This window comes from Trichomonascus vanleenenianus (assembly GCF_965637985.1).
Source record: "Trichomonascus vanleenenianus strain CLIB 3782 genome assembly, contig: TRVA0_006S, whole genome shotgun sequence".
Classification (NCBI taxonomy): domain Eukaryota; kingdom Fungi; phylum Ascomycota; class Dipodascomycetes; order Dipodascales; family Trichomonascaceae; genus Blastobotrys; species Blastobotrys vanleenenianus.
This window is the reverse complement of record NW_027481881.1, coordinates 358,698-385,413: the sequence shown is the minus strand read 5'-3', so window position 1 is coordinate 385,413 and position 26,716 is coordinate 358,698. Positions and strand designations below refer to the sequence as shown.

General features: G+C 52.5%; 13 protein-coding genes across 13 annotated transcripts; 8 read left to right on the top strand and 5 right to left on the bottom strand.

Moving 5' to 3' along the window:
* Positions 1–182: 182 nt before the first annotated feature.
* TRVA0_006S03708 (uncharacterized protein) lies at positions 183–2,736 on the top strand (the record flags this gene model as incomplete). Its single annotated transcript, XM_076683152.1, has 2 exons — positions 183–2,671; positions 2,718–2,736. The coding sequence occupies 2 exons, from the start codon at positions 183–185 to the stop codon at positions 2,734–2,736; spliced, it is 2,508 nt and encodes an 835-aa protein (XP_076542760.1).
* Positions 2,737–3,118: 382 nt separating this feature from the next.
* TRVA0_006S03686 (eukaryotic translation initiation factor 3 subunit D) lies at positions 3,119–4,774 on the bottom strand (the record flags this gene model as incomplete). The annotated part of the gene is made up of 1 exon (XM_076683151.1): positions 3,119–4,774. One exon carries the CDS (start codon positions 4,772–4,774, stop codon positions 3,119–3,121), a length of 1,656 nt encoding a protein of 551 aa, XP_076542759.1.
* An 894-nt stretch (positions 4,775–5,668) lies between these two features.
* Positions 5,669–6,538, top strand: PRE3 (proteasome core particle subunit beta 1; the record flags this gene model as incomplete). Its single annotated transcript, XM_076683150.1, has 5 exons — positions 5,669–5,718; positions 5,789–5,803; positions 5,850–5,894; positions 5,942–5,974; positions 6,031–6,538. 5 exons carry the CDS (start codon positions 5,669–5,671, stop codon positions 6,536–6,538), a joined length of 651 nt encoding a protein of 216 aa, XP_076542758.1.
* A 411-nt stretch (positions 6,539–6,949) lies between these two features.
* On the top strand, positions 6,950–8,044 carry RTT109 (H3 histone acetyltransferase RTT109; the record flags this gene model as incomplete). Its single annotated transcript, XM_076683149.1, has 1 exon — positions 6,950–8,044. The coding sequence occupies one exon, from the start codon at positions 6,950–6,952 to the stop codon at positions 8,042–8,044; it is 1,095 nt and encodes a 364-aa protein (XP_076542757.1).
* Positions 8,045–8,099: 55 nt separating this feature from the next.
* SPO11 (DNA topoisomerase (ATP-hydrolyzing)) lies at positions 8,100–9,104 on the bottom strand (the record flags this gene model as incomplete). The annotated part of the gene is made up of 1 exon (XM_076683148.1): positions 8,100–9,104. One exon carries the CDS (start codon positions 9,102–9,104, stop codon positions 8,100–8,102), a length of 1,005 nt encoding a protein of 334 aa, XP_076542756.1.
* Positions 9,105–10,143: 1,039 nt separating this feature from the next.
* Positions 10,144–11,517, top strand: GUD1 (guanine deaminase; the record flags this gene model as incomplete). The annotated part of the gene is made up of 1 exon (XM_076683147.1): positions 10,144–11,517. One exon carries the CDS (start codon positions 10,144–10,146, stop codon positions 11,515–11,517), a length of 1,374 nt encoding a protein of 457 aa, XP_076542755.1.
* A 421-nt stretch (positions 11,518–11,938) lies between these two features.
* On the top strand, positions 11,939–13,183 carry AIM17 (Aim17p; the record flags this gene model as incomplete). The annotated part of the gene is made up of 1 exon (XM_076683146.1): positions 11,939–13,183. The coding sequence occupies one exon, from the start codon at positions 11,939–11,941 to the stop codon at positions 13,181–13,183; it is 1,245 nt and encodes a 414-aa protein (XP_076542754.1).
* Positions 13,184–13,533: 350 nt separating this feature from the next.
* On the bottom strand, positions 13,534–15,861 carry DNM1 (dynamin-related GTPase DNM1; the record flags this gene model as incomplete). The annotated part of the gene is made up of 1 exon (XM_076683145.1): positions 13,534–15,861. The coding sequence occupies one exon, from the start codon at positions 15,859–15,861 to the stop codon at positions 13,534–13,536; it is 2,328 nt and encodes a 775-aa protein (XP_076542753.1).
* A 721-nt stretch (positions 15,862–16,582) lies between these two features.
* On the bottom strand, positions 16,583–19,723 carry MET10 (sulfite reductase subunit alpha; the record flags this gene model as incomplete). Its single annotated transcript, XM_076683144.1, has 1 exon — positions 16,583–19,723. One exon carries the CDS (start codon positions 19,721–19,723, stop codon positions 16,583–16,585), a length of 3,141 nt encoding a protein of 1,046 aa, XP_076542752.1.
* A 552-nt stretch (positions 19,724–20,275) lies between these two features.
* Positions 20,276–21,434, top strand: TRVA0_006S03510 (uncharacterized protein; the record flags this gene model as incomplete). Its single annotated transcript, XM_076683143.1, has 4 exons — positions 20,276–20,458; positions 20,512–20,634; positions 20,684–21,349; positions 21,393–21,434. 4 exons carry the CDS (start codon positions 20,276–20,278, stop codon positions 21,432–21,434), a joined length of 1,014 nt encoding a protein of 337 aa, XP_076542751.1.
* Positions 21,435–21,680: 246 nt separating this feature from the next.
* VID28 (glucose-induced degradation complex subunit VID28) lies at positions 21,681–23,907 on the top strand (the record flags this gene model as incomplete). Its single annotated transcript, XM_076683142.1, has 2 exons — positions 21,681–21,966; positions 22,016–23,907. 2 exons carry the CDS (start codon positions 21,681–21,683, stop codon positions 23,905–23,907), a joined length of 2,178 nt encoding a protein of 725 aa, XP_076542750.1.
* A 421-nt stretch (positions 23,908–24,328) lies between these two features.
* Positions 24,329–26,038, bottom strand: MTC4 (Mtc4p; the record flags this gene model as incomplete). Its single annotated transcript, XM_076683141.1, has 1 exon — positions 24,329–26,038. One exon carries the CDS (start codon positions 26,036–26,038, stop codon positions 24,329–24,331), a length of 1,710 nt encoding a protein of 569 aa, XP_076542749.1.
* A 176-nt stretch (positions 26,039–26,214) lies between these two features.
* TRS20 (TRAPP subunit TRS20) lies at positions 26,215–26,640 on the top strand (the record flags this gene model as incomplete). The annotated part of the gene is made up of 1 exon (XM_076683140.1): positions 26,215–26,640. One exon carries the CDS (start codon positions 26,215–26,217, stop codon positions 26,638–26,640), a length of 426 nt encoding a protein of 141 aa, XP_076542748.1.
* Between the last annotated feature and the right edge of the window lie 76 nt (positions 26,641–26,716).

The following is a 26,716-nucleotide window of genomic DNA, read 5'->3' as shown; positions in this document are numbered from 1 at the left end:
ATCTAAGGTAAATGCCTTGTCAACGAGATCTCAACGATTGTTGCAGATCGCCGCACGCGCTAAATAATGTCTACCGAATTAAGATAAAAGAGCCCAATAATAACCGATTAAGTTGGATAACTTGATTCACGGCGAAAACACGCGACGGTCAAAGGGTATTTGAGGATAGAAACGACGGGGCGATGGACCGGCCTACGAACAGCTTTACGCGGTATGATCCGAACCACCTCTCCTCGGACGAGGAGCAGAGCGGATCAGAAAACGAACGCGAGGACTTCGCTAGGGCATTGCGGTCCGCTGAAGTCGCCATGCCGCAGATTTACGACCATTACCACTACCACCGGTCTCGCCAGAACCACCGGACGCACTTGACCCAGGACGACATTGAGCTGCTCACAGTCATTGCCAAGACGGCTGACCGCAGGACTGAAGAAGAGAGCGACGGCGAGCCCGACTTCAACGAGCTGTACCATATCTTCAGCCAATTCATGAAGGCTAATCAGCTACTCAACACGGGCCGCTACTACCAGTGCCTGACGACAATAATCAAGCTGTGTTCCTATGATAACTTGAGAACATGGAACGATCGGTTGAATCGGTACGTTTCGGAGTATTCTGTCAAGAGCCGCCTGCGTCATAAGCGATTGGAGTTGGGGAGACGGTACAAAACATTTCAATTGCAACGCACGGGGCAATACCTAAAGCTGTGGATTAGCCAGTATAATGCAATGGTAGACTATGATGAGCAGATATCCAAGATCGCCCGGGCTAGGGACCACAAGGAACTGCTACAGGACGCGATGCGGTGCTGGATGTACCGATCGCGCAAGCAACTGGACCGCCTAGACGAAGCGGACAAGTTCCATGGCGACTATTTGAAGCGGAGAATGTTGGAATTGGTGAAAAAGCGAATTGCTACGGTGAAGCGTAACCTTGAGATTGCTGATACTGCGGTTAAGCGGAGGGCTCTCAGAGTCCTCGCTACAAGGTTTGAGGACAGTAGTAAGCTCGAGACGGTTGCCAAGAAACAGTATGACCGATATCTTAAGTCGAATTTCCTATATGCCTGGATATACAAGTCCATTGAAGACCAGTTGCAGCTGGAGGCCGACGAGAGGGTCCTGCGAGAGACATTCAGGACATGGCGCGACAGACTAGCGAAATTCAAAAGGGAGCTTGAGCACTCTGCCGGACTCAATGGAATGGTTCTTAAAGGCAGGTGTATGGATATGTGGATCGATGACACGACCGCTTTGACCGAGATGAAGCAGGTAGCGGACCAAATGGCTGGTCGGTCGATTTTGAAGCGCTATCTAGATACCTGGGTGCGATCCACAGACTTGTCAGGGCTCGGCAAGCCCATACAAGTGACTATTGGCGCTTCCGCTAAGCGCAAGTTCTTTGATATTTGGAAATTCCGACTGCTACAATACCGCGAAGCGGCTAGGTTTGAGCGTGTTATGACCACTTACCGCGTCGTTAAGCAATGGAGGCTTAATGCTTGTTACCAGAAAGTTGTCACCAAACGCAACACAATACTGGCTAGCGAGACTCTCAAACGGTGGACACTGTTGCAGCGGGAGAAGGTGTACAGACGCTATAGGGATGGTATCCTCACCGGCGCCGTCGTGCATACGTGGAAGTGTAATTACGCAAAGTACACGGTAGACCTCGAGGAGCCGTTTTTGTACATCCAGAGCCTTGTCGAGGATACCACGGTGCGAAGCATGTTCAGCTTGTGGCGAGATGAGAAGGATCGCGTTGAGGAGCTGACTGATTTCAGCGACGGCTACCGATGCAATTCGATTAAGCAGAGGAGTCTTAATTGTTTCTTTAGAGGCATCAGTGCTAACAATGAGAGACACCTTAGGGCGTGTGCATTGGAACAGAAGAACATTTACAGCAAAATCTTCACACATTGGAAACGGCAAGCGGTCCACCGCAAGGAGACGCGACTGAATGAAATATACCGTGACTTTAAGAACCACTCGACCTTGCTGAAAAAGCAGCACATGCTGAACAAATGGCTGAACAGAACACTGGATATCAAGACAATGACTGAAACGGCTGAATCCATGCGGGATGCACAGGACATAAGCCTCGCAAGGGAGATTCTCTCTGTGTGGGGAGGCACGATCAAGGGCCAATTGGAGGAATACAAGCGTGCCGACGAGATTTACAACCAAAAGATCCGCTACGAATTCTTTACAGTCTGGATAACCAAGCACGAAGAGTGCTTTCAGCTACATAAGGACGCGGAGTTCATGGCCGAGATCAAAGTCCTCCAGACGCAGGAACACTTATTCCGCAAGTGGTGCATGGAGAGATTCAAGATCAAGTCCAAGACGCGGGATGCCAAATTGTATTATGAGCAGCTCCAGCAGGCGCATTTCAAGCGCATGTTCAGGCTGTGGCTGTCGAAAACCCGGGATGCCGCCCAGGAAACAAAAAGTAGTACGGACGAGACTATGATTGCCAGCGACGAGATACTATCCGAGGTGCTTGAAACGCCATCACGAGTGCTTTCGAGGAAGAAAATCGGGTTCACGAGCGTTGACCGGTGGAAGAAGATCAAGAACTCTGCTACTCCGGTTAAGTCTTCGGTCATTGGTACGCCGCAAACCTCGCCGACTCGCCCACGAAGACTTGCAATGCCCGGCTCCAGTCTCAAGTATGAGCTGTTTAATACCCCGTCTAAAACACATACTAACCAATAGACATTTCATGTATTACTAACCACCCAACTCCACGAAGTTGGAGTTATATAGAAAGCAGACGAATAACCAGGACACTTGGGGGCCAGCCCCCAAACCCCCCCCATAGCTCCGCTTCGCGGAGGAAAGCACCCATTACAATTTTGCGGAACCGCTACGACGTGGAGCTACAGATCTCGAAAGCTGGGCCTCGAATACACCTTCCCGAGTGACTACCGGTACGGGGTTTTGGCTGTTTTGACGGGGGTTTGGGGGCAGAGCCTCCTACTACGGGAGCTCGAGGGCTGGCCCTCGAACATATACAGAGCAGAGGAATGGACACTTGGGGGTCAGACCCCAACTCCCCTCGCTCCGCTTCGCGGAGGAAAGCACATAATACAATTTTTAATGACAATGCAACTATTTTACTCATTGTCCTCCTCAAAGGTGTTAGCAGGGACGCTGTAGAGCTTGACCTGTGGGTTGTTTGGATCCTTGATGAGCACGTACTTGCCATCATCAAGGGCCGTGGCAATGTTGACGATAGACTTGACGATACCCCAACCATTGAGGATGTTCAGGTTGAGCTGGCCAGCAAACTGATCTGGGTTTCGGCCCAGAACACCGACAATAATGTGAGAAGAGTTGTCCTTCGGGTTCACACGCGACACGAAACCAATCTTCATCTGCTGGGCGTCGGCAAGAATAGACTGCACAGTCCATCGCGACAGCTTGGACAGGTTGTTCTTCATCTCAGCCGCAACAATGGCACCACGCTGGTTAACAAACTTGTTCTTCCACTCCAAAGTGCCGTTGCTGCCACCGTACTCGTTGAGCGCCTGCAGGGTGACCAGGTTCTGAGCGCCGCCAAGACCAGACGGGGTGGCAGCAGAAACCTGCGTTCGCACCACCAGGTTAAGTGGCTCGCCTTCGGGATCATCGGCAAGGTTGTAGCTCTTGTATCGGTAGCCAAATGGCAGCAGGGGCTCCTCGGAAGCCTGGTCCTCGGCGGTGTAGAATGGATTCTCCTTGTTGAACTTGTGCTGGGTCTTCTCGGACTCGGTGATAGCATTGACAATGAAGTTCTGGTTGATGTAGGTGGCCTCAATGGCCAGGTTGGCGGAGCTGTTGATGTTATCCTTGTCGGTGGCATCAGCTGGTGGCTCGGCGGCGTTCTCATCGACAGTGACAAAGTCAAGCGGACCGCCCTCCCGCTTATCAAGGAAGATCTTGCCGTCCTTCTTGTTGATGATGATATCCCACGGGTTGACAGACTTGGTCGCCGTCATGAGCAGAGCAATAATGCTGTCGGTAGCGTACACAGTGCCCGCGTTCTGCGTAGACAGCTCCTGGATAACTGGGTCCTCCGAAGTCGAAACATTGTACACGATTCGATCAAGCTGCTGCAGCTTGACGTTGGCTTGCGGCTTATCGAGGTTCTTGTTGTAGGTGTGGACGTAGCCGTACGACTCCACGAGCGAGCCCTTGCTGACATCGAAGGACAGCTTCTGCAATTCGTTGAACCCAATTGTCTGCACAATCTTCCAGTCCTCGGTGATGTTGACCGAAGCGTCCTTCTGCGGCTTGTCGTAGTCTCTCCAGCCCGGCCGTCGCGAGCCCCACCGCGTGAACCGCGGGTTGTACTGGCTGCCACCACGTGGGGTAAATCCGCCGCCGCCTCGTCCTCGAGACGGGGTTGCGGCCTGGTTCTGTCCTCCTCGGCCACCGCCTCGGGCCCGCAGAACGGTCTGGGTTCGCGCTCCCCTTGGGGCTGGCCTAGTGGACGAGTCCACGACGGAGAAGGACGCAACGTCCTCGGCGTCCTCAGTAAGGAAGGAGGACGCAGCGCTCGCGCCGTAAGCATGGTACGGATCCCGGTGGCCTCGCCCGTACTGCTGTCGCTTCTGGTCCTTGCCGTCCTTGGTGGCATCGGCCGCCCAGTCAGCGACCTTGCCCAGCTTGTCGCCCTTGGAGAATGGCGCGTAGGGCACTTCTTCAAACCTCAGGAAGGAAGGGATCTCTGTTGGAGGACCCCATGGGTCCTCAGTCTCGTTCAATCGTGGCAATCGAGGGGGTGACATCTGTCTGTTCAGAAGGATCTCTCACTGCGGTCGCTCTTTTTTTTTAAATTTTCCATCCCTGAGTACATCTCGGAATGATCTCCGCGTATACTCAGTACCGCCTTCGCGACTTCACTATAACTTCGCTCCAGAGTGTATTCGAGGGCCAGCCCTCGAGCTCCCGTAGCTCCGCTTCGCGGAGGAATTGTAGCATGGCTAGCTTACTAGCTGTATGTAAATCTTTTTTGAAAAAGAATGATTCACCCAAGTTCACACAGAAATAGCAGGCAGCCGGCTGGCCAGTCCGGACCTCTGAGCCAGTCTCAACATTACTAGCTACAGTCCACAATTGTCCATGTAATCTGCAAATTGGAGCTATATATAAACTATGTATGGCATTATAAATAACTGGATGTATTATAATGGTTAATTCAGGGGAGCGGTACAGCCATAACTGGCCACATATAAACGTTTTTGAATTAACGCTAATTCGAATGCAATAACATTTCATGAGCTTGCAAGCTAGCTAGCGCAAGCTAGAGCTAGACAGCTGGCTACCTATATAGATACAACAAAACTATAGGCAATTACATCTATTGTTCGGGGCTAACTGCTCTAGCTAACTACTGTTATATATGGGAGCCCTCGAGTTCGCGAAGCTTCACGGAGATTCAATTACCCACCGTTGACTACAATTCCTCCGCGTAGCGGAGCCCCAGGGGGGTTGGGGGACTGGTCCCCCAACATTACTATTGCCGTATTATTACTTCCTATCTACCTGAATGTTATCACTACTCGTAGTACAGTACCGGTATGCCAGCAGTGGTGGGTGGTGGTGGGTGGTGGTTGGGAGGTTTACGCCCTTGACGACCCAAACTCACCTCGAAGCCACCCCAAACGACTAGAGATACAACGATGAACGGGATTAGTGTAGACATTAACGCGCTTAAGAAAGGCGAGGTCAAGTACGTAATTTGCTAGACGAGCTCTTGTCTTGGAAGATGGAGTGATTTGCTAACAATTGTGGGAATATAGCCTGGGTACCTCGATGTAAGTCCAGATCGCCACCTGATGGCAACAACTAACCGGGGTTTAGTATGGCGTGCAAGTTCAAGGACGGCGTGATCCTGGGCGCTGACAGGTAAGGGCCAATTGGTACGCGGGTCACAATTGCTAACTGAGTTACAGTCGAACTACCACCGGCGCATTCATTGCCAATCGGTAAGTCCTTCATAGAACCTCTATCAAAGCTTATAAAGCTAACTATATCGGTACAGAGTCACCGATAAACTTACACAGGTTCACGAGAAGATCTGGTGCTGCAGATCAGGCTCCGCTGCTGACACCCAGGCGGTGGCGGACATTGTACAGTACCACTTGCAGTCGTATGCTGCACAGCAGGACAAGACGCCGTCGCCCAGGATTGCGGCTTCGCTGTTCCAGGAGATCTGCTATTCGAATAAAGAGATGCTGACTGCTGGTATCATTCTGGCAGGGTTCAACGATAAGACGGGCAACGGAGAGGTGTACAGCATCCCACTGGGCGGAAGCGTTCACGAGCAGGACTACGCCATTGCCGGGAGCGGGTCCGGGTTCATCTACGGCTACTGCAACGAAAACTTTAGACAGAACATGACCAAGGAGGAGACGGTCGATTTCATGAAGACCTCCCTGGCCGAGGCCATCAAGTGGGACGGCTCCTCGGGTGGTGTCATTCGAATGGTCGTACTGACCAAGGAGGGCATTGAACGGCTCATCTTCTTCCCAGACGAATACTCGAGGTAATCTATTAATATATGCTTAGTTTTGTTTGACCCCCCTCCGCGAAGTGGAGCTCGAAAACACTCTACCATTAATTCCAATGGGGGGACTAGTCCCCCCAAACCGCCCTGGGGCTCCGCTTACGCGTAGTAACGGTAATTATTTTGAGGCAATGAATGGAAGAAATTCTATGCGAAGCGGAATCACGATCGAAGAAGTCACATGAGCCGCATGAGCCGCGGCGCTAGGCAAGCAGCTACCAGTATTATCTTGGCAACTTTGCTCAGCTTTTAGAATCATGTTAAACTATGAAAGTTTAAAATACAGTTTTGTTTAGTTTGTAAACAGTGGTGGATTCAGTGACGCGTTCTGGTACTTTAACGTGATGTCCGGACCTAATTGACTCCGCCAAAATCGCGATCGACGCCTAAAGAAATGGACTCGATATTGGAGCCAGTTCTCCCTGCTGTGGATGGAGAATTCGATGTTGTCCATTTGAAGACGCGCCAGCACAACTCGAGAAGGCTGATCTACCGAAAGCCGCCCCGGGGTGCCGAAAAGCAGGAGCTCGACAGAGTTACCACCCACCTGTTCCTCGTATCGCACGAGGAAATGACGTTCTACGCCCTCGAGGTGTACGTCTACGAATCCGAGGAGTTCGGGCAGACTATCAACACTCTCTTTGTATCTAAGGCCGATACTACTGGACACTACTACCATACCGATGCAGTGCTGTCTATCAAAGAACTTACCACAGCTCTGCTGCGGCTGATGCTGCGACACTACGTGAATCCCAATGGCATAGTGAGAATATGCCTCTTCGCCAAGGCGGAAAAGCAGTATCTGTTCCCGTTCTCGAGCAAAAACCCTAAGAAACACTTGATGCCCGACGCGTTACTCGTCAAATGGTGGGCCAGGACACTGGATCCGTTGGTAAACGAGTTTGAAAAGATAAGCAAGACGCGTCTGCAGATCCCAGGGGCAGATAGCAAGTCAATTGGGGCGTTTTTCCCGCCAAACGCGCAGATGCAATGGCAGGTGGGCGACATATTCTGGTCTGATCCCGATGACCCAAGGAAAGACCTGCCTGCCGTCAAGTGCATCCCGCGATTCCCTGACGACCCGAAGATCCGGTTTTTGGACTTCTTGGTGGACGAGCGCCGGGCTTTGAAAGTGTCGCGGGAGCAGTTCTGGCTCGAATTGCAGGCGCGCCAGGAGTTCCGCCTCGGAAGCGTAGTGGGCATTATTGGCATTGAAGGAACCATTCCAAAGCGTGCTCCTATAGACAATGATTCGAATGAGATTCTTGTTCGCAAGTTCAAATCTCTGCGCGAAGTGTTGATATCTTGCGATTACTCTACAAAGGAGGCGGCTCAGGAGGCATATCTTCAGATGATGAAGCGAGTCCCTGCCAGCTGCAAGTTCAAGCTAACGGGAAGGGCCAGTCCGAGAGCTGCAGTAAAGAAAGTTGTTGCGGCTGCCCCGGTCAACATGCTCAATGCGTCGTTAATTAGGAAGAAGAAGAAATAGACATCTCCTATAACCAGCTAATATTTATCTCTATGTTAACCCGTTTATCTGTATGTTAACTCTCCGTTAAGCCGTTAGTATGAACTGCATTAATAATGTCGCTGACAATTTCAAGAACCGATTTATTGCCATTGAGTTCGGCTTTGGCGTTAAAGAAAAGCATGCGTTGCAGCTGGCGTTTCAAGTCCCGTACATTTTCAATCCAAGAACGGTTCTTCAGCATCGATATGGCATATCTCCTGTCGCGATTGGTCAAGGGAATGAGTTCACTTAACCGAGCCCGAAGAAGAGACAGTCCGATGTGTGTAATGTGTAGACACCGCGAGTTCTCCTTAAACCGGCTGCTGCCAAACAAATAGGTCCCCAGGATCTGGATGCCATACGGATCGGCATCTACTAACCCATACATGGGTATGCTCGGGTATGCAATTGATATTTTGGCCAGTGTCTCTCTCGTTATAAGATCAGGAAACCCTTTTCCAGTTACGCATAATGCTCTATCGAAAGAGCCATCCGCAGCAATCTGTTTGAAGACGGCATCCTTTTCAATCACGAGTATGTACCGCGGGATTTCATGTAGTCGAACGAATTCAGGTTCAATTGCCAGCAGCTGTGGTCCGTCGTTCCGCCGAATATCTGCCACTTCGCCGCGGATGCCAAAAACGGTCATATCTCCACAGACGAGCCCCTTGGCACTTGCTGTCACATTTAGGTCACGCCTGCTAACTTCAAGCGTATTGGCAATACTTTGTATAGCCCGGGTCACGTTCGACTGGCGTTTAAATAGTGTCACGTCTTTGTAGTAGATATCTCTTTCCGTGACAACCTGCCCACTATCCAATGCTTGGAGAATAAAATACAATACTGCCAAATGCACTACAAACCGTCTAATATTCTTTCTGCCGTCAAAGAGACTGATTGCCTTTTCTTGCTTAGATCCGTCTGGATGGCGCTTGTTGGTAGCTAATCCAATCTCAGGGCAGTTCCCATTAAGCACGTCTTGTCTTACGGATCCCAGAATATTCACAATTCTTTCTCTAATCTGCCTGCTTTTTGTCATTTCTGATTCAAGGATTAATATTTAAGCCTGCGCTCAATTCGAGTATTAAAGGGGGGCGATTTCCGCCGTCCCGGTAACCCCGCCGCGCACGCCGCTCCCGCCGCATCATGCGGCTGTGCTATGTCCGGATCTCATGCCAGGAAGCACATAGTTACTACTACTAGTAGCAGATATTTGGGCACAAAAAGTTAGCCATTTCTCTCTATGTAATATGGCTTGTACCTCAGTACTTCCAAAATCGAATGCTTCGTTGGCGTTACCACCTTGGGCTCCTTGGGGAGTGCCAGTTGCGATTAAGTCTAGAACTAGGCAAGCTCTAATTGGAAACACATCTAGATCAACTGTTGGTACAATGTGGCACGTTCAAAAATCTAGGTCAAAGGTTTGAAATCGTTCTCATGGCACCTGATACGTAATAACATAAATCAACTATCAGTCCGGCGGGGCCAAGGTTGGTGGTTTTGGTGCGGCCGAGAAGCTGGCAAGAATTGCTAGTGGGGGTAGCATCCCACGGGCCCTGATTACGTAGATATTTGGACTGTCACATATGCACCAATTTCACAACGCAAAAGGGGACAAACGACCCACAGAAATATTACCGGTATGCTGAAATACTAGATATATCAATGAAATAAAAAGAATAAATAGAGTACCGGTATCACTGTAGAGTATCAGTAGTACAGTACCTTAGTACTTGCCTTTTCCTCTGACCGGCCACGGCCGGCGGCCCGTTGAGCCGCACGATGAAAAAATTATTCCAGATCAGCATGCGATAAAGAAAAAAGAACGAATATCGCACGTAGCCGCCAGTGAAGAAAGAAAAGATCCAGTGAGGAGAAGTTTATAAAGACGAGCTCATCCAACGGAAACGTGCGCATTAATGGCAGCTCTCTATCGCAGCAGTGTTTTAGCTGTCCGGCGGGCACTTATGCCCGTGGGGTGGGCCGTCGGATCAAAATCGTATTTAAATTCCACGGCTGTCTCGACTTCTTTCCAGGAGAATCTTCGACGACGAGCAAGGGCGATATCGACGGCTATTATGACAAAGCAGAAGATCACAGTGTATCGGGGCGCGTTCGTGCACTCTGAGAGCGTTTCCAAGCTCGAGTACGTGACGCAGGCTAATATCGGCGTCGATGCCTCGGGTACTATCCGGTTCGTCGACCGAACCGACAAGTCAGCCGTACAGAGCGCCGTCGAAAACGGCTACGAAGAGGGCGATGTCGATGTCGTGGACCGGGCAGGGTCTGGTACCTCTTTTTTTTTCCCGGGGTTCTTTGATACCCACATCCATGCGCCTCAGTACCCGAACAGCAGCTTCTTCGGAGACTCTACGCTTCTAGATTGGCTCGAGAAGTACACTTTCCCTTTGGAGGCTTCACTTGAGGACGTTGTTCGGGCCAAGGAGGTCTACGCCAAGGTTATTGCCCGAACTCTGAAGAACGGTACTACTACTGCCTCCTACTATGCGACTCTGCACCCGGAGCCTACTAAGGTCCTGGCTAACGAGGCGCTGGCTCAGAAGCAGCGAGCATTTGTCGGGCGGGCCTGTATGGTGCAGAACTCGCCGGATTACTACTGCCACCACTCGCACGAGGAGTCGCACGAGGCTGATCGAACCGTTATTGAGCACATCAACAAGATAGACCCGACGAACGAGATTGTCAGCGCCATTGTGACTCCGCGGTTTGCTCCATCGTGCGACGAGAAGATGCTCAAATGGCTGGGTGAGCTGGCTAAGAAGGAGCAGCTTCCGATTCAAACTCACATCTCCGAGAACAAGAATGAGATTGCTTGGGTCAAGGAGCTGTTCCCGCAGTACGAGGGCTACGCTGATGTCTACGACAAGACCGGGCTGCTGAACCACAAGACTATCCTCGCCCATGCTGTGCACCTTACTGAGGAAGAGAAGGACCTTGTCAAGCTCCGAGAGGCAGGCATTTCGCACTGTCCTATCAGTAACTCGTGCCTAACTTCTGGGCAGGCTCCAGTGCGGTCCATGCTCGATAAAGGGATCAAGGTCTCTTTGGGCACTGATGTATCTGGAGGGTTTTCGCCAAGCATCCTCGAGGTTGCCCGGCAAGCAATCATCGTGTCCAGGCATGTTGCCATGTTTTCTGAGCAGAACCGCGACAAGCTGACTGTGGATGAGGTGTTCTACCTGGCGACTCTGGGAGGTGCCCATGTGTGCAACCTTGGCCATAAGCTAGGCAACTTCGAGGTTGGCAAGAAGTTTGATGCTCAGTTTGTCGATCTCCACGTAGAGGACTCTCCAATTGACTCGTTTGAGTGGCATTCGGAGAACTCGGTTGAGGCGAAGCTGAAGCACGCCATTCAGAAATGGCTCTTTAATGGGGATGATAGAAACACTAGAAGCGTCTGGGTTAACGGTGACCTTGTGGTCTCCAAGTAACCAGAATTCCGATATAGAATCGGTTAGGGCTAGTTCCCCTATGAAACACTACCACTAACGATTTACGACCTTATTTATATATTGGAATGCATCCATTGACGATAGAGCTATACTCCGCGAAGCGGAGCTTCGGGGAGTTTAAGGGGCTGGCCCCTCGATATTTCAAGCTGAAGCCTTCTTAACGATCACTGAGGATATACGACTTTATCCATGGAATGCTCAAGATGGAGTGTACACATGTATTTCATTCGCTGTCGTACGGCCATCGCGATTGTCAGTGCGGCTGAGGTACCCCAGTGTCTCACTTGTAGCATCCTCCGAGGTCGGAGAAGGCCAACCGGCGGGTGTATGCAGAGTGTCGGCAGACGTATTCCTACATGGTACGATTTTTTCTCTCTCCTGAACTATCTTTCAGTAGATAATGCTGGCTAGAAAGTTTCGACTGGGCGGCCGGAATGGCCTGTCGCTAGTTAGAAAGATTCACGTTGACAAGTTCGACGGGACAGGCATCACGGTGTCCGGGATTCGGTCCGCCCCGGGGCCAATCACGTTCAGGAATGTCTTCCTCAGAGATGCGTGCCCATCGCATGTGGACCGGTCTACTCATCAGAAGGACTTCTCCACGGGGCAGCTTGATAATGCTGTGAAGGCAGTTGAAGCCTCTGCTGAGGGCAGAGAGCTTTCCGTCAAGTGGTCGGACGGTCAGGTTTCCCGTTACCCCGAGGATCTCCTGTCGCGCTATGTCAATTACACTTCGAGAAGGAAGTTTCGACGGTTGGATAAGTCTCGCACCGAGATCTGGAAGAACAAGAAGGTCGGGGAGATCCACACTGTCGACTATGCGGAGTATATGGGCAACGAGAAGGCCCTTGCCAGAGCTCTGCGAGAACTGCAGCGAGCGGGCCTGATCTTCGTAAAGAACGTTCCTCGGCCTGAAGACCAGGCTATTCCAGTAGAGGACATTGCGAGGCGAATTGGCTATATTAAGGAGACTTTCTATGGCACCTCGTGGGACGTTACCTCAGTCCCGGATGCCAAGAACATCGCCTATACTTCAGTGTACCTGCCATTGCATATGGATCTGCTGTACTACGAGTCTCCTCCAGGCATCCAGCTGCTCCATATCATAGAGAACAAGGCGACTGGCGGTGAGTCTGTGTTTGCTGATTCGTTTGCGGCTGCTAAGCACGTACTGGATGTAGACCCCGAAGCCTATGATGCGCTCACCTCTATTCCGCTCTCTTTCCATTACCTCCATGAGACAGAGCATTACTACTTCCAGCGACCGCTTGTTGTAGAGGACCCATATAGTGCTGTAGATCCGGCAACGGGCAGGAAGGAGATCAGTGTCGTCAACTACGCTCCGCCGTTCCAGGGCCCGCTGGATGCTCTTGCTACAGATGTTGACGCGTCTGCAGAGCAATTGGACGCATTGATGCGGGGGCTGAAGCTTTTTGAGGCGTTCATTGAGTCTCCGGATAAGCAGCTCGAGACGCGGATGGACGAAAACACTTGCATGCTCTTCTTTAACCGAAGAGTGCTCCACGGGCGACGCGAGTTTGATCAGATGTCGGGTAGACGTCATTTCCGGGGGACTTACCTCGACATTGACGCATTCAACTCAAAACTTCGAGTCACAGACCCTTTGCTTGAACCACTGGAGTAAATATAGAATATATCTCTGAGGAGTCATTGTTTGAGTAGCGCAGCAGGAGCTCGAATATATGCTAGATCAAATATACCACCGTATACTTGAGCAATTCGCTCCTTCGCGGAGATTTGAACTGTTATGAGGTGCACTGTATTTGCCACACACTTTGCTGCGAGAAAATTGTTACAGTGTTACGAAACTTTTGTTACGTTGTAGCCATCATCCAAGCTACCGGGGGTGTGGGGGCTGGCCCCCAGCAACGGGAGCTCGAGGGCTGGCCCTCGAATACACCGGCTAATAATGGGCGGAGTTACAGTAATAAGGGGAGCTGAAAGATGAGAGAAGAGATGTGTATATCACTTTTTCTATATGACCTCACTGATGATTTTGGCGGCCTCCTTGTACGTGGAGAGCATGTTCTTGCACTTCTTTCGTTCCTGTGCAAGCGCTTCGTCCTCGTACAGCAGTTCGTCAAACAGGGCTTCTTTGTACAGTTCGCTGACGAGCCGGTTCTGGGCAGCCTCCTTCGAGAAGTTGACAAGTAGATGCATAACGGCCTTGGGGACCTGATCCTGGATCGTCTCCCGGACAATGTCGAAGTACGACTTGATGAGCCGTCGGATGAGCTCGCACTCCAGCTGTTCCCGCTCCGTCAGATGGTGGTGGTCGTCCGAGTCAAGCGCAGCTTCAAACTCTTGCGACATGCTCTCAAAGTGTGGACCGTCCGTCGTGAACGGCTGCGGCGCATGGTGGTATCGCGCCGCCTGAGCTGGAGGAGTGCCTCGGGCAGACGCCGCAAGAGGCGACTGGCGACCATTCACGGGGTCCTTGCCAAAGAAGTAGTTCAGGAAAGAGTCCTTAGGCTGCGGTGTACCACCATTGAGGTTTCCGGTGCTGGCGCTGGGGTGCAGCGGGTTGTTGTTGAGAATGGCAGAAGCAGTGTCCGACTTGTGCTCGCTGGCGTGGTGCCGGTGCTTGCCTCGCTTTTCTACATGCCCGTTCTGCAACTTATGCTGAGTGTCCTCGTCAATGCTTCCGTTTACTTCCTCCGCCTCAGGGGAGGCCGCCCGTTCAGCGAGCAGCGCCGCCTCTCGCATGGCCCGCTCCTTTTCTTTCTCTGCTGCCTGGCGCTCCGCCAGCACGGCCGACATGGCCGACGCGGCCCCCAGGAAGTTGGGATGGTTGGTGTTGATGTATGCACGCTGGATCATGATGAGGCTCGACACGTAGGACGAAGTAGGGCCCAGTCGCTCTCGTAGCAGGTCCGAAATAACCTCAATGAGCTTGGTCTGTAGCTTTGGGAACCGCGCCAGCTCGGCAGATCCGCAGTTGTGGCAGATCTTCATGAGCTCCTCGTACACCAGCTCGACGCATCGCTGCGAAGGGGACTCCAGCAGCTTGATCTGCGGCTTGACCAGCAGATCAAATGCAAGTTCCGGCACAAACAGCGACGCTCGCGGTCCGGTCGAGTTCCGGATGGCAGTGCGGATGTCCGTGGTCGACAGGTTGGCGGTGGGGTCGATCTTGCTCAGGGACTGGCCAAATACGTCGTTATAAATGAAGTAGATACGGGCTCCGCCGCACAGCTCCTTGGTCGAGATCTCGCTCGAGGTGCCGTCAATGGAGGACGTGAACGACGATGCGAACCGCGTCATGAGCTGCAGAATGAGCGTGCCTTTAGAGTCATGCTCCGCAAACGCGTCGTTGCCCAGCGAGGCCAATTCCTGCTCGGTCTGGCCCATGAGCGTGTTGAGACGCGCCTTGATGTCGGGAAGTCGCTCCCGGATGTGCCCCATGAGCGTCTGGTTGAGGCTCTTGGCGAGGTACGAGGTGCCGCACTTGTGGCTGATATTCTTGTAGACCGGATGACTGGCGAAGAAGGTGCGCTCCGCCTGCAGCGAGTCATCCAGTGACTTGTTGGCCTGGATATCCTGCTGCGACCGGTTAACAACGCCAATGAACCCGAGCTTCAGCGGGTAAACGTGGCCCGACAGAATATCGAGCGCGTTAGTGCCTTGATCCATGAGATCAAGCTTAGTTAGGACGCCAATGGTCCGCTTCCCCTGCGGGTCTACCTGCCGAGCCAGCTTCAGCGACTCAGAGTTTACAAGGTCTACGTTAGCCGGAGACACCGCCAAGATAATCGAGTTGGGCTTGGCGATATACTCCAGAATGAGAGCCCGGGTCTGCTTCTCAATGTCCGTCGGCTGGTCGCCAATGGGGATCTTGGTCAGACCGGGCAGATCTACCAGCGTCAGATTCAGCACATGCGGCGAGTAAATCTTCAGGTTGATAGGCAGACGGTTGATACCCTTGTTGGATCCGGCGATTCGCGAAGTCTCGGCTTCGATCTCGTTACGGATCTCCTGGAAGTCGTAGAACCGGCGCCCCGGGACGTGGAGAAACTCGCCCCACTCGTTGCCTCGGATGCCTCGCGCCTCCAGCTCTGGGCTCGGGGGTCGATCCGCTGGCATGTTCACTAGCTGAAGGATAAGCGGCCGTCGCGTGACAATGCCGGTGCCTCGCGGCAGGAAGTCTCGTCCGACGATGTTTTCGAGCACCGACGACTTGCCACACGATTGTGATCCGACCACCACCACCTGCGGCAGATCAAGGGTGTCCGACCCGATGGTGTTGAACACCAGATCCTGCAGCTTGTTCACTACAGGAATCAAATCCTCTAAAGACGCCATCGTATCAAAATCAGTGCTGTCCAATGGGGTCCAGTGGAGGGGGAGTGGAAATTTGTCGCCATCGCCCTTTGCTCCCCGGTCGGCCGCCCCCTGCGCCCGCAAGCGTGCGCACGCGCCCCGCGAGCCGCATCGGTACGCCGCACGCCACCCCGTCTCTTCGTTGCTACACGGGGCGTAGTATTCGTAGCCAGTAGTTGTAATCGGGGGCACTCCCCTGGTGGGCTCCGTTTCGCGGAGAGAGCTACAATTCTCGGTCTAGCGGAGCAACGAGAAGGCCCTAAAACGTGCATAACGCGTAGTAGAGCCTCATGGTTGTACTTAAGGGCAATCTGTGATTCTCCTTAGGGAATCTATTTTGGCTTCAATCATTACAAATTTCGCTGAACTCGAATAAGATTCGGTTAGATGTTGCCAGTACTGCCGGCCTGAACCTTACGCGTTAGAGCTACGCGTAGTTTGAAACCGCTGTAGGTGTGGTGATGTCGGTGGTAGACTGCATGTGATCTTTCAAATGTACACACAACTCTAAGCACCCCAATTGGCTATCTAAACGAAGAGGACTACGCAATTCAATTAGCTTATCTAGGACAGGACTATGTATATTTGATAGCTGTTCTTCACTCGATCACTGGATTATAGCTCTAAAAAATTGGATAAATTGTAACTGTTCGGAAAGTTAATATGAAACATGTAGCATTCTATTCTATTTAGGTTGAACGTTCTAATAGACCTCGAGAATGTATCGCTCCTCCTCCTTGAGGGTCTCAATGACTCGAGACATCTCGAGAGTCTCGCCTCTAGCAACAGCTTCTCGGCTGACAATGTCAAACAAGGCCGCAGAGATATCTGGAACTGGCCAGGTTGGACCACACAGGTAGAACCCACCGTGCTTGTTAACGAAAGCATCGACCAATCGGTCGCTAGCCTCTCGAATTCGGTCCTGAATGTAAATCTTTTCTGGCTGATCTCGCGAGAACGCAGCACCAATATAGGTCAAGATACCGGCATCCTTGTAAGCCTCAAACAGCTCACCATAAAGGTACTCCTGCTTCTGGTGTCGGCTACCCAAAAAAAGGTAAATCTCACCAATAGTGTGGCCCTGCTGCTTCTGCCACATCTTCTCTTCGAGGAATGCCTTGAATGGAGCAAGACCAGTTCCGAGACCAGCCATGATGACTGGCTGCTCTGGCTTGGGTGGAAGCTTCATGACAGACGGCTTAACAGAGACAATGACTTCAGCACCAGTGTGGAGCTCCGACAGGAACTTAGAGCACTGGCCAAATCGCTTTCGGCCCTGGGAGTCAACCCAGTCGACAACGACAATGAGCAAGTGCACGGCGTTCGGGTGGACCTTCTGAGACGAGGCAATGGAGTACTCTCGTCGTTTCAGCGGGGACACAAGCTGCGCAAGCTCAGCAATGCTTGGATGGGCAGATGGGAACTCCTGGAGAATATCAACATAAGTTGCAAAGTCCTCCTCGGTTCGCTTCTTGAGCTCAGCAGCGCCAGCTGGAGTAGCGAGCTGGGTCAGAACACTGTGCTCCTTCTCGTCGGTCGCGTACTCAGCCAGACCCTCGTAGAACTTCTTGGGAGGCTTACCAAACAGATCGAGGTTGTCTCTCAGCGCCTGGTAGGCAGTCTTGGACTCAACGTGACCATCGTTGGCCACGGATGGAACAGTGACAATCTCGTTCTTGTCAGCACCATACCACTCGAGGAACTCTCGCACTCGAGCCACGTTGTTTGGGGCATGCACACCGAGCGCTTCGCCAATAGCGTAAGTAAGGCCAGTACCAGTAATATCAAGCTCCAAGTGGAAAATGTGTCGATCGTAGTCCTGCGGGGTGACTCGCTGGTTGACCTGGACCTTGGCGACAAAGTTCTTGACTGGAAGATCTGGTCGCAGCTGCTGCTCGGCACCATAGGCTTCCTGGAAGGCGATTCGCTTGGCAACCTCTACGACAGTCTCAGACTCAGCGGTAGCAGTCTCTTCAACGGCAGCAACGTTCTCAGCCACGAAACTGCTTGGGACCAACAGAGTGGACTTGGCCTCGACTGGAGCCTCCGCCCATTCCTTTGGAATGTCAATCTTGGAAAGAGCAGTCTCGAATACCTTCTCGGCCAGCTGGACAACAGTAGCAGCCACCAGTTCGGTATCAACGCCGTTAGAAAGGACGATCTTGGTGGTGAGTTCATCAATGGTGAGCTGCGGGAAGGCTACCCGCCAGAATGCAATCTGCTGAACAATCGACTGAGTTCGGCCCTGAGTCTCCTGGTTGTCGCCCACGGCAGAGTAGTCGAGAGAGTAGAGTTCAGCCGACTTGGCGGAAGCCTGGGCCTTGAACGTGTCATCAAGCTTCTCTAGGTCAACATTACCGCCAAGGACAACCTTAACGCCAGAGGTAGTGTTTGCAAGCACGTCGTACGACTTGAGGATGTCAGAGCTGTTAACAAAGACGAGCGAGGCGTCCTGTGGCAGGTATGGAGTGCTAGACTCTCCAACCCGAATGTTGGCCTGAACAACACCACCCAGAGTCAGATTGTCGTAGTTGGCAATGTAGCTGATGGCCTTGGTGTTGTCGAACGACAGAGTGTGAGCAAGAGTCGAGGGCACCTGGTCAGAGGACGAAGACACAACGTCCCAGAAGGCGAACTCGGAGGCCTTAGACTCGACTGGGTCCTTGCCGAACACGGAGTAAATCTCGCCGACGGTCCAGGACTTGTCGATGGCGTACTTGTTGTCAACGATCTCAATACCAGAGAACCCATTCATGTACACACTGGTGCTGATCTCGGAGTAGAGGGCAGAGAAGTCCTCGCCGTTTCGAGCCTGACCAAGAATAACGATCTTCTTGGTAGACTTTGGAAGAGTTTCAAAGAATTCTCGCTCCAGGAATGGCGAGTAGAGTCGAATGTTGATGGCACCGACCGCTGCTCCAGCAGCAGCAAGCTTGGTAGCAGCCTCGGCGGTGGCAGAGCCCTCAACAGAGCCAAAAGCGACAACCACAGTGTCTGGGTTAGCGGCTCCGGCGTATTCAAAAGGCTTGTACTCGGTCTCAAACGTCGAATTGAACCGGTCAAGAAGGAGCTTAACCTTTTCTACAAGGCTGAGTTTAGACTCGCCAAGAGAGGCAACTTCGTTCGCCAACGCACTGTACTTCTGGCCAATCTCGAAGGCCGAGAGGACTCCAGTGGCCTTGCCGTTCTCTCGAACTGCCTTAACACCGTCGTAGACGTGGATAGTCGGGGTCACGGAGGCCAACAGGGCAGAGAAGGCAGAGGCAAGCTGGGCATCGGCGAGGCCAGAGGAGCTCACGAGGCCCAGGCCAAGGTTCTTTGCAAGATCAATTGGAGTAAGGTAGTCCGAGGCAAGGTTGCCGGACTCAGTATCGTACTCTACCGAGGCGGTGTTCAAGACCAGCGGAGAAGAAGAAGGCTTGAAGGCGAAGTGAGCCAACACTGGCTGCATCAGCCGCAGAGTACCGACCGAGGCAAGGACGGTAGTCGGTGTCTGCTCAACATGATTGTTGGTGTAGCCGAGCAGCACACTACCGGCACCGACTCGGGACTCCAAAGCGGTCAGCTTTGGAATGACGCCAAGACCATTAGGCTGGCCATACTTTCGCCAGGTCTGGACCGAAGAATCAAGATCAAAGCCCTCTGGCGAGTAGCTGAAAATGCTCTTAGACACTGCATAAGCCGTCTGCTGGACCAGAACCTGGGAAGTGGTATACACGGATCCGTGGAGCGAGTTAACATCGTGAACCTGCGGGAACGGGTGCTCGACGAGACTTCTATAGGTCTGTCGGGGCGCAGGACCCGGAGACGGTGATTTTGATACCTCAGCAGCAGATGGAGACATGGCTTTGGAGGAAGGGGGGAAGAGAAAGATGAAAAATGAATGCAAGCAGAAACGACCACTTATATTTCAGCTATAGCTAGCTACGTAACGCCCATGACTAAAAAAACCCACTCCTCGGTGATCTGGATTGTCGCTAGTGATTGTATAAATCGGCGGTGAAATTCTGTGCTCGCACGTGACCATGCACGATAATCAAACTAATCTCACACAACCTTAAGCGAGTCCGGGGTGGTCACCGCCGATAACGATATCATAGTCGAAATAGAGCTGCCAAAATTCCTTTTTTTTATTTAAGCTATCGAATTTGGTCTGGAGTCTAGTTAGTATATTTTGATGCTTTGTGTATCCGTGTATTGTGTTCATGGTAGCCAGAGAATGGGCCGGCCCAGAGTGTCGTGAGTTAGCCGATAAGATCTTCAATGAGCCGCACGGCCGGTATCGCCGTGGACCGTTTCAACTGGACTGTCGCACTGGGAAGATGGTAAATTGTAATTTGTATTGTAGACAAAATGTCTTTTGCAAAGAATTGGTGTAGCAGACAACTATAATAAGATGGGCCACTATTCGTGGGTTCACTTGGAGTTGAAAAAGTACACTTACTATGACGAAGAAGCCCGGAAGTGGGCAATTGAAAAGGCAGGCCTGTTGATGTCCATTGGTATTGATCGTGAAAGCGATAGAGATGCCGATAATCCAAACATTATTCTAGCTGTTTCAAAGGAGGAAACTACGTTGGTACGTATTTATCTTTTACCGGTAGCTCTTTAAAAGAGAAATTAACGGAGCAGGTTAATTTCAATCTCCAGAGGATCAAAAGGCAGTTTAACTCGTCGTTCAGGCATTACAAGATCCTCGCCAAGGGCCCTTCAATTGGATTCAAGATCCTGTCCCAAAAGAATGCCAGAGTAGAGGTATGTGCGTTTTAATGTGTGGGACTTCTTTACTCATTATCCGGATTAGGCGTTCAAGTTCCAGGTCCGATTTGACGAAGAAAACTACCAAAAGGCGGTATTCCTGCTCAACAAGTGCGGGTGTAATGTAGAAGGCGATGATGGGAAGTACGAATCAATGGAGGAAAGCTGCTTCTCTCAAAAGAGGTCTAGCCACCTCGTTGTTGACCCACGGCCGACAAAAAAACTAAAAGCAGGAGGCTCGACGAGCCAGGACGTCTCCGCCATCGATAGAATCCCCGATACCCAAGACCAAAGCATTGGAGATGATGACGACTTATTGGTGGTCAGTCAGTACCTTATTCCTCCTACGCAAGTGCCGATTGTCATTCCCGACACGCCGTCTCTTCCCGATCCAGGCCTACTGCCATCGAGTCAGGGACTCTCGCAGCCTCGGCTTCCGCCATTGGAGTCCAGTTTTGTCGACGAAAGCTCAAGCCTGTGGTCTCCGCAAGTAATCGCGTCTTCCCAGACTCTGCACTCAGGGGTGCCAGACTGGTCGCAGAACTCCAATCGCCACAAGCCGTTGTTATCACAGCCGAAAAAGCCTGTTCTAGCGCCAGTTGAATGCTCGTCGTCCCCTACCACAGCGCCGTTGTCTCCTAAATTGGATGACGATAGCAATTTGGAACACACACTTCTGCGTCTCTTCAGAGATGGCGACTTTGTCTCATTGGTATGTTCATCTACTGTTCCCTGAATGCACTAACTCTATACAGGTGGATCTAATTCACCGAGCAACCAAGACAAAACGCCGATAGCCCACGAATCCACCGCAAAGCGCTGCCCCAGGGAGGGGTTACCAGTTCCCCCAATTACACTAGCACTGGAGTGCATTCGAGGGCCAGCCCTCGAGCTCCCGTAGTTGGGGGCTTTGCCCCCAAACCCCCGTCTGCTCTGAACTCCGCGCAGCGGAGCCGCAGGGGACAGCCACATGCGGCGCAGCAATGCTGGTATATACACATTCGTGCTGAGAAGTACTAGGAACCCGCTGCCTTGGGACCTAAATGTGGGGTGTCGCTGCAGCACCTAACAAACGCCAGCGACCTTTTGATGAGAGAAAAGACTCCATGACGCATCCGATCAACGACTTATCGGCGCTATATTCGACGGACCGGGAGCAGCAGTACCGGGCGCTGAAGCAGCTCAAGACGCTGCTTATTGGGCATGATGATAACAAGCGTGCCAGCGTCGAACACATACCGGAGTTCCTCATGGGGCTCGTGCACTCCGAGCACGCCACCGAGGAGATCAAGAAAGAGGCTGTCGTCATCCTGGGCAGCTACGCGTACGGTATGTATCGGTTCCTTGTTGTGAGAGCTTTTTAAACTAACCTTGAAAGGCCCCGCCGACGTGGTTGACGCCATTCTCCAGACGCCCATCGTCGACTGCATCACTCAGCTCATTTCCCAGCAGCTCGAGACCTCGCCATCCATTGTGGTGTCGTGTCTGAGGGTTCTGGTGACGATCTACACGGTCCACCCGGGCCAGATGGTCATTAGCCGCTACCCATCGCTCTATCCGGCGTTGGAACACATTCTGTCCTATCCGGGGTTCTCGCAGCGCGCCGTTCAGCAGTGCTGCCTACTTTTGCCTCTGCTATCACCGACAAAGGTGTCCAAGAAAGTACTATCTAACCTTTCTCACGTGCTCGCCGTGCGGCTGGCGTCGTACATGCGCACATACGAGCAGACGGGGGCCAAGCCGCTGGCGCTAGACGCTGTCATCACGGCGCTGGCCCACCTCATTACGCCGAGCTGCGCCATTGGGCTGCTCAGCGAGCCTGGAGGCGACAAGGCAGAGGCCTCGGGCACAATGCACAGCGTACTGTCGCCGTCACGTGTGCTGGCCAACCTCATTCGGCTGACGAAGGATCAGGATCCGTACACGCGGCTGTCGGCGGTCGAGCTGCTGACAAAGCTACAGAAGCATGCGACAGGGGAGAAGCAGGCTCATATCATGTCGCAGCCGCTATTGCCGACGCTGGTCCCCGTGCTCGATCTGCTCCCCGAGGACCCGCGCACGGCGCTTGTGCTGGCGTGCATCTGCCGCGACAACAAGGCCAAAGCCGAGCAGGCCGCCGAAATCGGGCTCATTGGCAAGATCATGGGCCGTCTCAAGACGATGGTCATTGGGGACTACGCGACGAGCGAGCTGGCGTCGAATTACCTGCTTGTTTTGGGCGGCATTGGCCTCCATAGCGACGCATTCCGCATAGACATTGTCAACGCCGGCGGGCTCAAGCTCGTCACCAGCATCATGACGCTCCCGCCGGGCGAGGGCGCCATGGACCGCATCGCCGTGCGACGGCTCAAGATCTCGGCGTGTCACGTGCTGCGGTCGCTCTCTCGTAGCGTAGCGTCCCTCCGAACTAACCTCTCGAGCGCCGATCTGACGGACGGCATCTTCGAGCTGCTGCGGTCGAAGGCGGAAACCTCTAAAGAGGACGATGAAGACCTTGAGGTTAAATCCGCCGCCATGGCCGCCGTGTGTAATCTTATCCTTGAATTCAGCCCTCTGCGCAAGCCAATGCTTGACAAGGGCATCCTCGACGACATTCTCGAGGGCACCCACTCGCGCTACAACATGCTCAAGCTCAATGCCGTGTGGGCGCTCAAGCACACTATATACGGACGCGACAGCTGCAACTCTGTAAAAGCCCTGGTGCTCAACCGGCTCTCGACGGTGTACCTGGTGCAATTGTGCAACGACCCGGATTTGGCGGTTCAGGAGCAGGCGATGGACGTTATGCGCAATCTTGTGTGCCAGAACAAGGCTGTCACGGAGCAGCTGTTTGAAGAGATTGGCACCGAGGACTTTTTCTCGCTGCTCGAGTCGAAGCTGTTTGGGCGCACCTTTGCCAACTACCCACAGATTGTCTCATCCGCCGTGTTCACGCTGGTTCACATTGCTGCCAATGGCGAGCAGTACCGCGATATGATCATTGGCAGGCGTGAGCTGTTGAAGCGGTTGCTGCTGTTGTTGGACCACGACCATTGCGAGATTAGGCAGGCTGTTGTGTGGCTGATTATAAATCTGACATGGCTTGACGAGCATGGCGACAGTCTTCGCGATGTATCGTGCCGGTCGCGGGCCGCCCGCCTCGCAGAGCTAGGATTCTCTCAGGAACTGGAGAAGCGAAGCAAGGACGCTACTCTCGATGTGCGTGAGCGGTCCAAAACGGCGCTCTTCCAGATTGACGAGCTTCTCAATCGACACGACGATAGCGACTAACAGCATTTATTTATCATCATAATACACTAGATCTTCGTATTCTTCTTCTCCTTCTACTTTCCTATAATTGTTCACACAATACCTCCGCGGAGCCCCTCCCCCCCCCCCCCCCCCCACCATTGTTATCCTACTTATGTGGTATTCGAGGGCCAACCCTCGAGCTCCCATGGTTGGGGGCTCTGCCCCCAAACCCCCGTCACAATCATCATCGTCATCAACCAGAACTCCGCGGTGCGGAGCCCCAGGGGCGGTTTGGGGGGTACTGGTCCCCATTGTTACTCCTACTTATTTTCGAGTACCAGAAAAGAAGCACTAAATTGAAAAAGCACCAATCCGAAAGTTGATCTAAATACCTATCCTACAAATATGAAGTTCCGCTTCGCGGAGGATGTTGTTAGTAAATATGCTAATGAATAAATAATTAGTACCAGAGGAGCCATCTAATGGCGAAAAATATGAGCGCAACGGACGACTTGGCCAAGCCAATGACAGAGAAAAACGCCCAGGCAATCCACATGATGATAACCAGCACCCATTCCAACATCCAGTACGCCAAAACTCGCACCCATTCGACGCTAGGAGTGTCCAAGGCCACCCTGTCCAGCCGCTCGCCGATTTTACGCATTTCTAAATTAAGCGTCGTGCTGACTTCGCCAATGATCTTGTCACTTGTGACTAGCACCCGGTCCATCTGGGGCGCCTTGACCTGCGACAGGTCTTCATGCAAGTTGCGAATAGTCTTTTCGTGAGACGAGACGGCGTCGCGCGTACGGGGTACGAGCTCAGACAGGGCGCGAGATGTCGTTGTGTCAATAGCCGACGACATCTCGTCGCACTGGCGCTTCGTGGTGTCCATAAGATCTGTCGTTGACCCATTGCGCGAGAGCGAACCATTGAGAACATGCATGTGCGACAGGAAAAACACCATGTCGAGGTATTTCATTTCTTTGGCGTTTGAGTAGGACACCTCGCTGGGTGCAGGACTCTCGGCTACAACGACATGCTCTTTTTTCTCATCCGCTCCCGGCTCTTCATCAATGACGGCAGATTCGCTAATAGGTTGCGCAGGCTCCAGCGCACCGTTGAGGTTCTCACGCCTCAGTCTAGATATATCTGGGTGCTGCAGCACTGGCGCAGTAATAGAAACTCTACGTTCTCTCACCGCCTCCGATTGAGGGAACACGCGAGACTGGATCGACTCTATGTTGACATTGCGCACCGGAGATATCGATCTATTGCGCTGGTCAATGACCTGGAAGGTCTTGTCCTCGGATAAAGACCTCGGGGACTGCGGAGTCGACGCGATCATATCCGTCTCGGAAAAGCTTGAATCAGAGCTATCATGTCTGTGCACATGGGACGACAGCTTCGTTTTGAGTCGCGATATCAGCTCCTCGTGCTTCGAGAGCGAAGCCTGAGGAGAGTGCATCGGCGAATAATTGCCCGGCCGTTCAGGCTGGTACACTAGCTTGTCGTATCGATTACGCATAACGTGCCAGTTACGTTGTTGCCACCCGTAGTCGGCCACTAGTTCGGCGGGATCTACTTTCCAAGTCGACAAACCACCGCCTGCAGACTTGCGAGACTCATGGCTTGCCAAGTGGTGGTTAGAGTGTCTGCTGGCCCCAAATGGCGAAGTTACAGGCCTCTGCGCCCTGTTCCGGATAGTCTGAAGCGGATTGTACTTGCCGCGGGGCTTCTGCTCCTCTTCAGACGACGAATGCATGTCAGAAAGATTAATAGCCTTATCCGGCTCTGATTTGGCCAACTTCTCATAGTCGAGATCCTGAAAGTTCTGGATCATCTGGTACTCGAGCTCCAGCTTGGCCTTAGCCATCCTCACCCGCGACAGCGTCCCGGGAGATATATGCAGTGCTTCAGTAGCCTTCTTCTTCTTCTGCTGCTGATGTTTGTTTGGCTGCTCAGAGTTGAGCTCCTTCATGTTGAGCACAATAGAGGCTAACCGGGCTGCCTCCCTCGATCGCAGCTCCTCGTCGCTGAGGGCCTCACCGTGATCGGCTTCCTCCACCTGGCTCACCGCTGGCCGCACCTCCTCCTTGGAGGCGTCACGCCTGGATATGCGGTCGTTGAGCAGGAACCCCGACCGGCTACTGTTGGTAGTGACCGCCATGTGTAATAGCCACTTGCAAAGGTCGGAGTATCCGGTGAGTTGCGTGATATGTCTATGCTAATCTCACACACGCCCCCACAGCCCCCATATGGTTTCGCCCACCGATCCCAACTCCGTCCAACTGTATCTCGCCGTCCACCACTCTGGAGGTATCACCAGTACCACCAACGGCGACAATGTCATACTACCTGGCCATTATCGGCACCAAAGATTGTCCGATATACGAGCTGGAGTTCGGCACGAACCGGCAGGGCGGGGACGGTGTTGCGCGGTTCTCGCCCGAGATGAAGGAGCTCAATCCATTCATCCTGCACGCTGCACTGGACGTGGTTGAGTATGTCCAATGGACTACCAACAGTCTGTATTTGAAGGCAGTGGACAATTTCTATTCCTACATGATCTCGGCATTTGTTACTGCTGGCAATATCAAGTTCCTTCTGCTGCACGAGACGCGAAACGAGGATGGCATTCGGCAGTTTTTCAGCGACGTGTATGATCTGTACGTGAAAACGCTTCTGTCGCCGTTTTACTTTACGAACCAGCCTATCCAGTCACCTATTTTCGATCAAAAAGTTAGACAGCTGGCCAAGCGATATTTATAACTATTATTCCCCCTGGGAAGGCAGACTTGGAAACACTAGGAAGAACTCAAAAAATACCCGAGGAGCGTACGAATAA